Genomic DNA, 13,010 nt, shown 5'->3' with positions numbered 1-13,010 from the left:
GGCCAGAAAGTCAAAGGTAGTCTGTGCTGGAAACCAGACGTAAAAGGCTGGAGACAAAGGACACAGATTAGGGCCTAAATCTGTACAGCACGAATACGTTCGAGTTTACTTTGCTTTAACACAAACAGAATCGGAGGCCAGAGCGTTTTTGGGGGTTTCTATGTCTGCCTGGCCTCAGAATGAACGATGATTAATTCTGCGCCACATACAAAGCCAGTTCTCTGTGCCACGGAATTTCACCTTGGCTCCAGCGTGGCATGTGCATTACCTCTGCCCACTGGATATTTGTTTAAGTTAGCAGGACGGACACACACACACACACACACACACACACATACACACACACACACACACACACACACACACACACACACACACACACACACTCACTCACTCTCATACTCGGCCACTAATGATCTCTAAATAAGTGTTTGCCCTCCATTAATCACGTTCAGTGGTACACACAGAAAAATGCACACGCACTTTCAGGCCACACCGTACCCCCCACACACACACGCACACAAACGCCAGATAAATAACTCCCTGATTAACTTCAGTTAATGCAGAAGAGTGCATTAGAAGCAGAAATCTCTCGCCGGACCACATAGCGGCGTCTCGAAAGAAAGGCTCGGGCGGCCCCGGGTCTTGGCAGCGCGGTCAATGCAGTCATCTCGAAGTGCCGTGATCATCTGGTTAGCGGTAACGCCAGGGGGGGATGGCAGGGCCGATAGGACGTGCAAATGAGTTATCCAGTTATCAAATTAAAAGTCGCTAGCTCCGCCAGGTTAAAAAGGTTTTGGCGTTTGGCGTCTGGCAGCCGAAACCGAAGCGATTGCGCAAAGCGGCATTACAAGCTGGCGTTGCAACACCGAGGCAGCTTTTGGCTCAGATTAGGTTTCAAAATCAGTTGAGGACCGAGATCAACAGGCCACCCGGCAAACTCACATTTTTTTGTCCCCCTTTTTTTTGTTCTTCTTCCTCATTAACATTTGCAATTGTGGCATCGAGCTGGTGTCTCCACTCTCTGCTCGCTCACGTACTGCGAGTGCGACCAGTGAGTAAACTTGACAACACGGAGGTTAAAAAGAGAAGGAAGCAGCGATCGGTCGTCTTTCAGTCTTGCCGAAACGAGCAGTGACCGACTGCTTGTTTCGCCAAGACTGGCGAGGATGTAGGCAACGATGTCTTGTATTTTAGGGAATGCACCCTGATGTTGAGGCTAGACTTAGTTGGAAGGATATTAGGGGACTGTGTGGAATTATTTTATCTTCCTGTTTATGTATTGGTTGTATTTGTGCTATATTAGGTTGTTTTTTTTTTTATATTTGCGACGTCGCACCCTATTTGTTCCAACTGTGTTGCTACTTTCCTTTCTTGCTGCTCGACTTTCTGGAACAAATGTGACTGTTAGGATAAGTTTGTGTTGGCTTAGATCTGTTGTCACTGGTTTCGCCTTTTGGTTTCAGGACCCTGGTGACTAATCCGGGGAAGTATGACGGCTCAAAGCGGTCTGGAGGTTAAGTAACACAAACAATGTCGCGTGGGTTTCGAGGTTCAGGACAGAGAGGTGCGAGTCTGCACAGGCTCGCCGGCGAAGACGTAAGCGCAGATTCAGCCGCTGAATAAGGCGCGTAGTTATTTAAGTGATTGTGCGGTTCACACTTACCTACTCAGCGATTACACACACCAAATGTATAAACACACACACACACACACACCGAATATGCGCGCACACACACACTCATCCAGTCTGAATGGTGCGGTAATGTGCAGCACCAGGGGAAGCACAGTGGCCACCTGTGGGATGAGACGCCGCCTGTAGCGAATGCGAGTGTTTTTATTCACCGTCTGAATCACTGTGCTGGTACTTCTTATGATGTCATTACTGGCCCTGGGTCGTGTGTGTGTGTGTGTGTGTGTGTGTGTGTGTGTGTGTGTGTGTGTGTGTGTGTGTGTGTGTGTGTGTGTGTGTGTGTGTGTGTGTGTGTGTGTGTGTGTGTGTGTGTGTGTGTGTGTGTGTGTGTGGTTAATACCTTTCCTGGTTTGGTACCGGGGCTTGTTGTTTGTGGTCTCCTGGCCCCCACACACAAACACATACAACGCACACACAGGCGGGCTCACACATGCCAACCGCTCCCAGTGTTTATTTACGGCGTGATGCACAGGACAAACATGTATCTTTTAAAGGTTGTGCCGCAGGCAAGGAAACGTCCCCTAATAAGAGCAGAAATGCGTCACACTGTCCATAAAGCACCTGCTAATGCTTTAGAAATCACCCGGCCGCATCAGCCCCCTACGACCATACGGGTAGGAAAAAAAAAAAAAAAAAAGAATAGGTCCCGTCAAATCCTATAGTTTTCCCTCCTCCACGGGGCGCACTTCACAAAGTGTCCAAGTGAGGGCAGTGATGATTGGAGGCAGACCGGCAGCAGAGGCAGGCACGTCCTCTCCCCCTCCACCTCCACCAGCCTGAAGATGCACACGCTCCTGCTTTGTTTAATTGAAGATGCACGAGGTTGTTTATTTACCTAATGGGGCTCGCGTGATATTTCATAGTTGCGTGTCAGACGAGGGTTTGAGCTCACATTACTGGAATGATAATAGCAGCTTTCCTCCATCCAGGGGCAAGGAGAGGGCTAGCGTGATGGAGGAAGGGGAGGGGCGGGCGGGTCGGGTGCTTCCCCTCTTGGACTTTCTCCTCTCTTCCCTTCTCTCTCTCTCTCCTCTTTCTTTCTTCAGCTACTCTTTCCTTCAGTCTATCTTCCTTTGTTTGTTTCTCAGGTTCTTTCCTTCCCCCTTTATCTATCCTTATTTACTCTTCTCTCTCTCACCTCCTCTTCTTTCTTTCTCTCTTTCATTCTCTACTCTTCCCTTCTCAGTCTTTTCTCTCTCTCTCTCTCTCTCTCTCTCTCGCTCCCTGTCAGCACATGGATGCCGGAATCCCGGTAACGTTTTCCAGATGCCTCAGCTCACCGATCACATTCACAAAATCTCTGCGACTCTTCTCCTCAGATCCCGCTCTCTCGCTCTCCCCCGCAAACCCCCCGCCCCCCTCCCCGGTCCTTCATGCACACACTCCTTCTCCTTCTCGCAGCTCACTGTCTTGTTAGAGAGACACTTCCTTGGCACGGCAGACTTCCTGAATCTAATCCTATAAAACAATGGTTTATTCTGTGGATACTTAGCATCCCTCCCCCTCCACTGTGGGATTAAGGACTCTGTGCATGTGCACGTATGCTTGCGCAACAGAGCACGATTTAGCGAATCGGAATGACGGTCATAGGTGCAGGCTTCCCGGATTTTTTTTTTTTTAAGGCCCTCCTCTTCTTGGAATATTTATTTTTTATCGCTATCAAAATTTAGTGCATACCTGCTCGAGACCATGTGCATGTCATGAGTTTACTTGTTGATATCTGAAATGAATTACATGTTTTGCCTTTGTGTCTTACACTGCCTACGCCGCTAAAATGATCACATTTAATGCGCATTTTATTCAACAGAACTTAAGAGACTATACATGAAATATTTGTTTTACTCACCCGCGTCCCTTTAATTTCAGAATTAAATTCTGCATGCCTTGTGTACGTGTCTTTCTGAAGCCTTCCTGGATTCAGAGGGTTTTTGAAATGTCTTCCATTTGTCCAGATTCAAGAGATTTATTCGTAACATACATATACATATATGCAGTGAAATGTCAATGCAACGCACCCGGTGATTACACACAATATGTCCTAGACTGAAGTATCAATATTCTCCTAATATGTCTCGTATCAATATTATGATGTGAGACAAGATAATTTCTGGGATTGTAAGATCGTGTCAGATTCAAATGTTGTCTTTAAGGCTGCATCACAGGAAATGAATACATTTTCCGAACTTCAGAGACTGTTCTAGATGTTCTGAGCAACGCCGCTACCTGCTTGCTCATAATATCCACATTTATATCACCCAACCTTAGTCTGGATGTGAGTGCAGGCTTTTCACCGGGGGGGGGGCAGTGTCTGTGTGGCGCCCCGTGTGCCCACTGGCCCACGTTCCACCCGGGCTGATTAGCCATTAGCCGACGGCAGCCTCCCTAATTCCCCCCGCGCAGAAAGAAAGAAAGCGAGTCCTTCGCTGCCACAGCTCTTCAAAGCAATCACGCACGCACACGGGGTGAACCCGGGCCGCTGCCAAACCCTGTCCCCGCCGCTCGTTTTGGGTTTAATGACCTCAGGCAGCGGAATTATTCTGTCACTGCAGCTTTCGGGGGGCTGTGCCCCCTCCCCCAACCCGCCGCCTCACCCTGCCCCGCCTCCTCCTCCTCCTCTGGTAATGGAGATGAGAGCGTCTGAGTCTGAGACGCCGTCGTGAAAGCAAACAGACAAGTGGGCGACTGTGACAGTGGAGGTCACTCTGCGTGCGCTCGCTCTCACTCTCTTACCCCGTCGACGTGATACAAAATACAGACATGTTACATGAGAACCCGCCTGCTGCGGCGCTGCGCCATCGCCCCTACCGGAGTAATTGTTTATCGGGCGTTCTCCGCCGCAGCTCAATCGCCATGGCGCCACGCTTATCGCCAGGCCAAATAGAATTTTGGCTGCCGAGAGAGAGACGCGAGGAAAATCATCAACTTAAAATCTTTTGTTCCTCAAGCAGCGTCTCCTATTCCTGGACGGTCCTCAGATTTGGCAAGGCAGCCCACATCAGCTCGGGTGATGCTGTCACGCGGTCTATCTGCGCCGTAGGATTCAGGCCAGTAAAGAGCAGAGATTCTGTTTTTGGGGTTTATTCAAACACCAGCCCCAGGCTCCAGAGTACAACAACAGACAGGTCACAGTTCGTACGCGTCCACAATATCCGACCGGGCCTGTGATCAGGAGATGCATCAGTGAGAGAAAATGTTTGTGGGGTTTGGTGGAAAGGAAAAAGGGAATCGTGCCAAAATATCAACCGGATTTCTGCATATGCTGGATTGTGACCATTGGAGTTTTTTGCGTGCGCCAACTGACTCGCTGCCTAAACAGAATCCAACTGAACAGACATGAAAAGAGCCTTCAAGCAACACATTCCCAATTGTGACTATTTTTACCCACTTTTGTCTGTGCTGTGACTTTGTAACTGTACCAGGGATGAATAAATGCCATGTCATTTAAATAAAAATGAAAACCAGCTTCATCGCTTGAGTTGATTTCCTTTTCACACTTACTATGAACGTTCTTTCAACACCCATTCTCTGCTGTTCTACGACTTTGGTACGAAATATGAACCTTTGTGTAAACGGCACTTGTTTTTCCTTGTGTTCAGACATTGACGGTCACAACATAATTTGCTAGTTTCGCACCTATAGCTGATTCTCCCTTTGTTGGTGCTCCCCTGCAGGGCCCCCTGGGCAGCGAGCGGGACTTTGAGAGCCTGGTGCTGATGAGGATGAGGCAGGCCGCCGAGCGCCAGAAGCTCATAGAGGAGATGCAGAAGGAGGACGAGGAGGAGGGAGGTGCCAAGTCCTAGCACCACAAACTGAATACCTGTGTTCTTTTTATGTGTGTTCCATTCTGATAAACGTTTTTATTGTGTTATATGGAACCATGGGGGGTGGGAGGTGGGGGAGAATAAATATCTATCATGAGTGTAGAGACTTGATTTACAGTGACTTGCATCCTCATTTTGCCTTAATTGAGAAAGTAGGTGGGCTTGGGACTGAGCCCTGTGGCCCCTCAACTTGTCTAATCAAATTAACAACTTTTAGCACTCTATTGTTTAATTTGTAAACTTAATCGTTTCAAGACCGTCAGAGCTATAAGTAGGTATTTAATCTTTGTGTTACTAAAGAAAAAGTGTAGATTGGCTGTGTAACACTTCCAAGTCATCCAAATACAATAATTGGGCAATTTGCATCTGTCAGTAACGTTCTGTCTTTAAACCGGGACAACTCATTACGGCGGCGAGCCGAGCGCAACGCAGAATCGTCGGTCTCCACCGGTCCCTGTATTAGTGAGTAGAGCTGTGAAATGAGTCGAGTCCTCTGACCGTCCAGACCGCAGACCGTGCAAAGTGACGATGTGGAAATCGTGTCTGCTCGCTGGTAAACCCAGTAATCAGGCCTTCATTGGAACACTAGGTACGTAGTTTCCTTTTTTTATGGGAATTCTTGTGGGCTCATGTGATGAAAAGTTAATATACTCTGGAGGGCTTCCATTACAGAGAGTCGGTGGTTATGATGATTGTTCCTTGGGCTTTGTATACAATATATCTAAAGCCTATGCTCCAAATTGCAGAGGCCCCATGGACTGTACAATTTGAAGACTGCACGATGCCATGCTCAGTTTGGCTCAAGAGATTTTGACCCAATGGGACATTTTCAGCATGAATTTACTTTCTTATATAGCCTTAGCTTTCCAAGTAAAAATCGCTGATTACAGGACAACCTCTACGCAAAAGCCTTGTTTTGACAATCACTATTTGATAGTCAAGAGATAGACATGCAGTTACTGCAAAGGAAATACGCTTGAAAGACTGATCGAAAAAGGATGAGGGCTGCATTTTGGTCAACCTGAAATTTCTGACTTGGCTTTAGGGTTGCTTTAATAGCAAGCAATATTTAGTTTTTCTCTCCAGTATGATTGAACAGGAATGGGCAAGGTAAACATTCTGAGGTAATGACCGTCACCAATCTCTTAATTTCACAGTTCATCCCCTCTTGCCGGGGGAGTTCATCCGTTCGCCTTGAAAACGTAGCTGTCCCTCCCTATGATATCCCCATTGAAATGAATTTCCACTGAGTTATGTTATCCAGTTATTGTACTAAGCTGTTTCACATTAAGATTACGCAACCGCTTGCTAGCAGATACCCCTCTCGTAATCCCTTTGTGTGCCCGTCGAAATGCCTGCCGCTTTCGGTGACCCCTCCAGCGCCAGACACTGCACCGCCGCCACCGCTGCGGTGAGTCAGCCGGGCTTTTGCAACCATATGCCCCTGGTCTGTGGAGCATTTATTTATCCATATCGAATAAATATAGCCTCCTGTGGGTAGTTTTGAAGGGACTACGGTGTAACCATGGCCATGAACTTCCGGGTTTTGTTGCAACATCCAAACCGGTCAGTCACGAGTCAGGCCTTCCTCTTCCTCTTCCTCCCTGCCAGTCCCGTGCTCCCTCGCCGTGGCCCTCTTACACAACGTCCAGCTGTGGAACAGTGGTAGTGCAGTGTGGTGAGATACATCTGCTCCTCTCCTCCCACAAAATCCCCTCATCAGATGGTTTTGTTTATGCATAGCCCTTTTCAGATCCCGGCAATGAGGGGAAAAGAAAGAAAGAAAAAAAAAAAAAAAAAAAACAACCCCTGAAACACACAAACTGAAGCCAAATAACAACAGAGGAAATACAATTACAGGAAACGTATTCGCTGCCAACCCTGCCCTGAGCCCACAGTGCCTCACACCGCATGCAAACCAAAAACGGGACAACGTGCTCGTTGTCGGGGAGCGTGCGATCACGACTGCAATCTATCTGCGAGGGAGATCTCCGCATTATCTCCTTCTTGCCTCTGTACCTTCCCCCATTTCCGTGTGAAGGCTGGCAGTTTGGCAGATGCCAGCAGAACCTAAAAAAAAAAAAGTATCCCAACGCAAAGCCCCGGGAGAGCTCCGGGATCTTTTTGGAGTTGGAGACGGAGGCCAAGTCATGTTTGCCGCGGCAGGCCTGCCAAAAAGGTATAGCTGCTGGGAGCGCTGGCCGGTCACTGAGCTGATTTGCCGGGTTGGTGATCAAGCTCTGGCCTGGGACGCACGCTGGCAGATGGAGGGTGCTAAATGAGGCCGTAATGAAACCACCTGGCGTGGCTCGCACTGCTCTCCGCAGGGTTCCAGCACCATGATCACCGGCTCGGTGTGGGAACGTCCAACGTCCACCCCTTTCAGCGGATCCTCTGAGGCGTCGCACAAACACAAGGCTGAATTCAATGCCGTAGACAAACACATTTTATCAGGGAAATTATGCAACAGCGATGGCTCGATTCCTTTATTTACTCAGATTGTTTATTTAGTATTCCATAGCTGTGAAGTTTTTTTTAATTGATCCCTTTCAAATCTGCATCTCTCCCACAACGTCTCTGCAGTCAATCATGTGATAACATCTTTTTTTTTTTTTTTTTATTAAATCATAAGACAATTGGATCACTTCGTCACAAACGCTGATGCTTTGAAAATGCAAACAAACATTGAATTGTACTACAGATGAAAAACTGATCCGGTAAAAGATATTTACAGTGACACGACAAAGGTTGGAATCGAGTGAGGCCTCATGCTGTTTTGGATATATCTCGACAAAGAACGTATGTGGGCAAACGGTACACATTCGCATTTTAATACTCTGGAATGTACGTAAATTGTGTCCTGATCTAATCCCGTGTAGAACAATATATCACCTCACAACTCATGACTAGAAGGTCCTGGTTTTCAGACGAGAGACCTTTTTGTAGTTTGAGACATGGCCGTTCTAAGATCGTCGCCAGAAGAAGAGGGAAGGATAAACCATAACGTGACCACGGTCGGCTGAAGTTCAACATCTGATCAGCCGGAGTTTGGCTGGAGGTGTTTTGAGTCCGGCTGCTGTTGCGTTACTTGCGGAGGTCTCTCCCTTTCTCGCACTTTCTCTTGGTGGAGGCACCACACCAGCGTCTGTCCCACCCCCGTCATCGTCACCACACGGAAGCCGATCTTCTCCAGCTTGTCCAGCACCAGGCGGGGAGGCTCGTCCACGTGGTACTCCGAGCTGAGCGCGCATAAACACACACACACACACACACACAAGTTGATTGTACTTCCCCACTCCCCCCGCAGATGTGGGAACTCTCTTTTAGATAAACTTTCCTCTGGAAAGTGGAGCGCTCTTAATTGATCCTGTACTTGTTCACTTCCTTCCACACCTTGGTTCATTTCCCAGCAGCATTTGAGTCAGATTGCCAATGACAACACTTCCCTGATCTGTATTCCATCAGTTCCAACGCTTTGCTCCAAATCTGCAAAGCAGAAGCCCCCCCCCCTTTAACCCTGCGCCAAAATGCAACTCCATCTGTCCTGAGCTCGGCTCTGTTGTTGGTATTATCAAATGATTGCCGGAATTTGGGGGGGGTAACTGACTAAATACAGAGACTTTGGCAACGGTATTGGTTTCTAGAGCTTTTGAGTGACGCCATCAGATATTCACCTTTGTGTTTCGATGCTCAATGAACACTTGGTCCGGTGTTTAATAGCCAGTACAACACATGCGTACAATATTAATATGGCTAAAACGATTTAAAATTGCGGTTCTTTGACATAAAGTGAGTGAGCAAATTGTGATTGGTTGAGACGACAACCACTGGAGATGGAGATCTAGTCGTACTTCTTTTTACACGGGCCGCCAATTGAAGAGGCCTAATCTATCTCACGTAATCTGTACGTTAGCTGTCATAACGCTGAGGCAATAATAAATTGAGGCCAATTTGGAGATGAAAATTCCACCAGATTTGAATGTACTTAGATGACTTATTTACTCAGGTATTGCCCTTTTTTTTTTTTTTTTTTTTTTTTTTTGGAAGTGAGCCTCCAGCGCCATGTGTGTTTTATGAGCGCCCTATTGATTTCCAATACTCACAAATTGTTTCCCAACATGGTGGTTTTCCTGGCTCCCAGGTAATTCATCACAGCTGGATCCGAGTACTCATCTCCCACATTGGTGGGACCGGTCTCCTGAAAGACAGTTAGCGGCAGAGAGACACCGAAACTCAAGTCCAGTGCAGGACAGCGCTCCAAGGATTCAGAGCCCGGGGTCTAGGATCAACATGCGCACATCGACGGGGCTGCGCGCCTCTGCGTGCGCTTTTAATTCCGGGAACCGCGGCACAGACAACCCGCACGCATGAAGTTGTACGCATGCATCTCGCACGTTTGTACATAAGTCAAGGTTGGGACCGGCCTAAATCTGCGCGGAGCATTTGCATTAACCCATAATCCGTGCACATCATAATCACTTCCATCTATAAACGATCTCCCGAGTCGAAGCGCGCACGGGACGACGCACATGCGCGGCACTGACCAGTCTGATCTGCGTGCTGATGAGCATGTGGGGCATGCTGCTTCCCGGGGGTCCGCCGCTGCTTCCCCGGGGGTCCGCCGCTGCTTCCCGGGGGTCCGCCGCTGCTTCCCGGGGGTCCGCCGCTGCTTCCCGGGGGTCCGCCGCTGCTCCCTGGGGTGCCAAATGACAGCCGAGCGCGTCTCGAGACCAGACGGCGCGCGACACCTCTGTCCTCGCGGAATGCGGAAACGCCCACCGCGACGGACCAATCAGGGCGCCGCTTTCACTCTGTCAAACAGCAGCGGACTGTTTGCTCAACTCATGTGATCGAGTTGGTTTAAATGGGGGGACAGGAACTGTCAAACGTAATGTGTTGTTGTTTGAATTTGTTTATATTTCTTTATTTTATATATATTGTTTTTAAGTTGATTATATATTAGCATTCTTTTATATTTTTCGGTCATTTTTAGGTCAAGTTTCTTTTATTATTACTTATTCCTTCAATATCTATCTATCTTATCAATTCCCCCATGTTTGTCTGGTCTAAACATCTTCATCGAGATGTCCCATAACATTATTTTGTCTTAAAATTCCATATTTTACACTTTATTTAGCTGGCACTTTACAACAAACCACTGCTATGTGTAATGCACGGGCTCCTCTATGGGCTGTTTCCAGGGGTGGTGGCGGGGTCCGCCTTTCCCGGCAAGAATACACTGATCCGACATGCGCAAGACACGAAAGGCAGTCGTGGTGGATTTGATGAACCTGCATAGTGGTCAGTAAATTGTCAATCTGGATGAACATTCATGAAAAAGAACAGCATCTTTGGGCGAAAAGAAGAAACTTCGGAAGAAAATTGAGACTTTCTTCTTAAAAATACACGCATATATGTGTATAACCCACTAAACGCGGACAGTTTTAAGGATAGCCACTTTAAAACAAACCTGTCTGTGGTGTGAAAAGGGCTGAATGCCAATTTAGTGAACAGAATGCCATGATCAGACGCAAACTAAAATTCTGTTGATAAGACTTCATGAGGAAGACGTTTTTGACACGACACCTTTGCTCAACGGTTATTTTTAATTGTTATACTGGGAAAGTATATTTGTCAGAGCAGTGTTTGGAAATGACTCTCTGCACTTACTTGCCTTAAAACACAATTCCTCTAAAAATAATATAAAAAAATAATATAATGCCGTAATAATACCAGAATTACGAACCCACAACAAACATGTTGTGTTCACCATGTGTAACTCTAATTTCCTCTCAGAGATTTGTTAATTTCCTACTCAGTGTGGCAAAAAAATAAATAAATAATACATTTGAATGCGTGTTGTGATGGAAAGGAAATGAAAGATGTAAAACCAGAGACAAAAACAATGGCGGTGGGGGGGCTGAGATAAAATCAGCAATATCAATGTCATGCCGAGGAGGAGGAGAAGGGGGTTTCAGTTGAGCTCTGCGTGTCGTGCTCTGTGGGAAGTCATTTGACGGCTCATCTCAGTTTAATATTAGGAAGGAAACTCGCGGCCTTCGATGCACTCACTCCAGACCGAAACCACAATTTTATTTGTGAACGCAAAACACCGGCCAGAGAATTTGATGCGGTTATAAAAATAAAAAATAAAAAATAATATATATGTAAATATTTGGATTTTACGGGTTTATGTTCGGTGCAACACGCATTTGATGCACTCCTGACTTCCCCCGTGGGCTCCGAAGTGATCCGTCAATATCGTTGGATTAGTGACGGGAGCCTCGTCGTTTAGGGCATCCTGGAATAAAACACAGCCCAATAATCCTAACGGATAGTTTCCAGACAGAGACACTAGGTGTTTGCACTGCTGAGAACATTGCCACCTACTGGCTTTTAAAATCACTGTCACTCACACTTCTGCACTGGACTTCTACTGCATAGAAGGAATGGTTTATTTGGGCTTATTTTTCGTATAAAGGTCAAGCGCCACGTAAATGGCGAAATCAACCGCGTTTCCTTCGCTTAAATGCATCTATTCATTAAGTGACGACTCAGTGTTTCAGCATGTGATCAGCCCGCGAGGAGAACGAGGACGGACCCCCTGGGTCGTCCTCGGTGTGAAGTAGGAAAGGGCGTTTCCGTCGGACTGTGTCTCTTCTTCAGTTTTATCTCTTCCTAATGACTGGAGGAAAGAAAACAGGAAAGCGTCGGGACTCTATCTGAGTGCCCCGGTGCCAGGGAACGCTCTATCCAAACATGCTCCCGACCAGGACACTTCCTGCCGCCCCTGCAGCCACTTCCTGCAGGGCTCATCCATTGGGAGTCCGGGGTCGCCTTTTTGGTACCTGAGGTGAGGAGCGAACGCACCTCGGTGGAGGGTGGACGAAGCAGTCGTGCGTTTTGATGAGGTCGTGTTTTTCTTCAGGTTCATCCACTTCATATGACATTTAAGCGATGAAGAATACAGAGCTTAGCGTGTAATTGGTCTTTTTTTTTTCCCCCAAAAGGTTCGTTTTGCTGCACCTGATTGCATCTCTCTAACCAACAATACTTTTTTCTTGAATCATAGGATGTGCATGAGCACTCATCTGCAGAAAATAGGTACTTTATGCCGTATTATAGGCTCCGGGTGTGAAAAGTACTTTCACGTTTGATACTTTAAGTACATTTAAGAGCAAACATTGATATCCTTTTACCTAAGTATAAATGTCAATGTGGTACTTTGTAGTCGTTTGTACTTTTACCTTACGTAAAATGTTCCGAGCACTTCTTCCGCAACTGCTTGAAATAGAATTTTCAGTTTTCTTAATATAACTATTTCCTCATCCCGCCAGACATGGCGAGACGGGGGGCTTCTGCGAAAGCTCATCTGTGCGACTCCGCTGCGAAATATCTGGAGAAGAAAAAATATCGGAGCAGGTGAAACGTGGGAGAGCCACGAAGTTACATGTTTGAATCCCAACACCCATGCGACTGACGCAGGGAGGTGCGTG

At 47.1% G+C, this 13,010-nt stretch overlaps 2 protein-coding genes across 3 annotated transcripts in view; one reads left to right on the top strand and one right to left on the bottom strand.

Moving 5' to 3' along the window:
* Positions 1-5,555, top strand: part of dnajc17 (DnaJ (Hsp40) homolog, subfamily C, member 17) — a 39,175-nt gene extending 33,620 nt beyond the window's left edge. Inside the window, exon 11 of the mRNA XM_080011792.1 lies at positions 5,365-5,555. Coding sequence (XP_079867918.1) covers positions 5,365-5,493 — 129 coding nt within the window. The 3' untranslated portion in view covers positions 5,494-5,555. The remainder of the gene's footprint in view (positions 1-5,364) is intronic.
* A 2,465-nt stretch (positions 5,556-8,020) lies between these two features.
* Positions 8,021-10,208, bottom strand: gchfr (GTP cyclohydrolase I feedback regulator). 2 transcript variants are annotated; one of them, XM_080012920.1, is made up of 3 exons: positions 10,059-10,208; positions 9,618-9,712; positions 8,021-8,753 (listed from the first exon to the last, which is right to left on the bottom strand). In XM_080012920.1, exons 1-3 carry the CDS (start codon positions 10,092-10,094, stop codon positions 8,552-8,554), a joined length of 333 nt encoding a protein of 110 aa, XP_079869046.1. In that variant the 5' UTR covers positions 10,095-10,208; the 3' UTR covers positions 8,021-8,551. The 2 variants fall into 2 exon arrangements, with proteins under 2 accessions (XP_079869046.1, XP_079869047.1); XM_080012921.1 differs by having other exon boundaries at positions 9,618-9,709.
* Between the last annotated feature and the right edge of the window lie 2,802 nt (positions 10,209-13,010).

This window comes from Zeus faber (genome assembly GCF_960531495.2).
Source record: "Zeus faber genome assembly, chromosome: 13".
NCBI classification, from domain to species: Eukaryota; Metazoa; Chordata; class Actinopteri; order Zeiformes; family Zeidae; genus Zeus; species Zeus faber.
This window is presented reverse-complemented; position numbering and strand designations above follow the sequence as displayed.

Bases quoted from the DNA above. Each gene is read 5' to 3' on its own strand.
- gchfr (XM_080012920.1), bottom strand. From the start codon at position 10,094: ATGCCCCACATGCTCATCAGCACGCAGATCAGACTG. The intron at 9,713-10,058 runs GTCAGTGCCGCG...ACTGTCTTTCAG, and splicing joins TCAGCACGCAGATCAGACTG to GAGACCGGTCCCACCAATGT. The intron at 8,754-9,617 runs GTGAGTATTGGA...ATGCGCGCTCAG, and splicing joins ACCATGTTGGGAAACAATTT to CTCGGAGTACCACGTGGACG.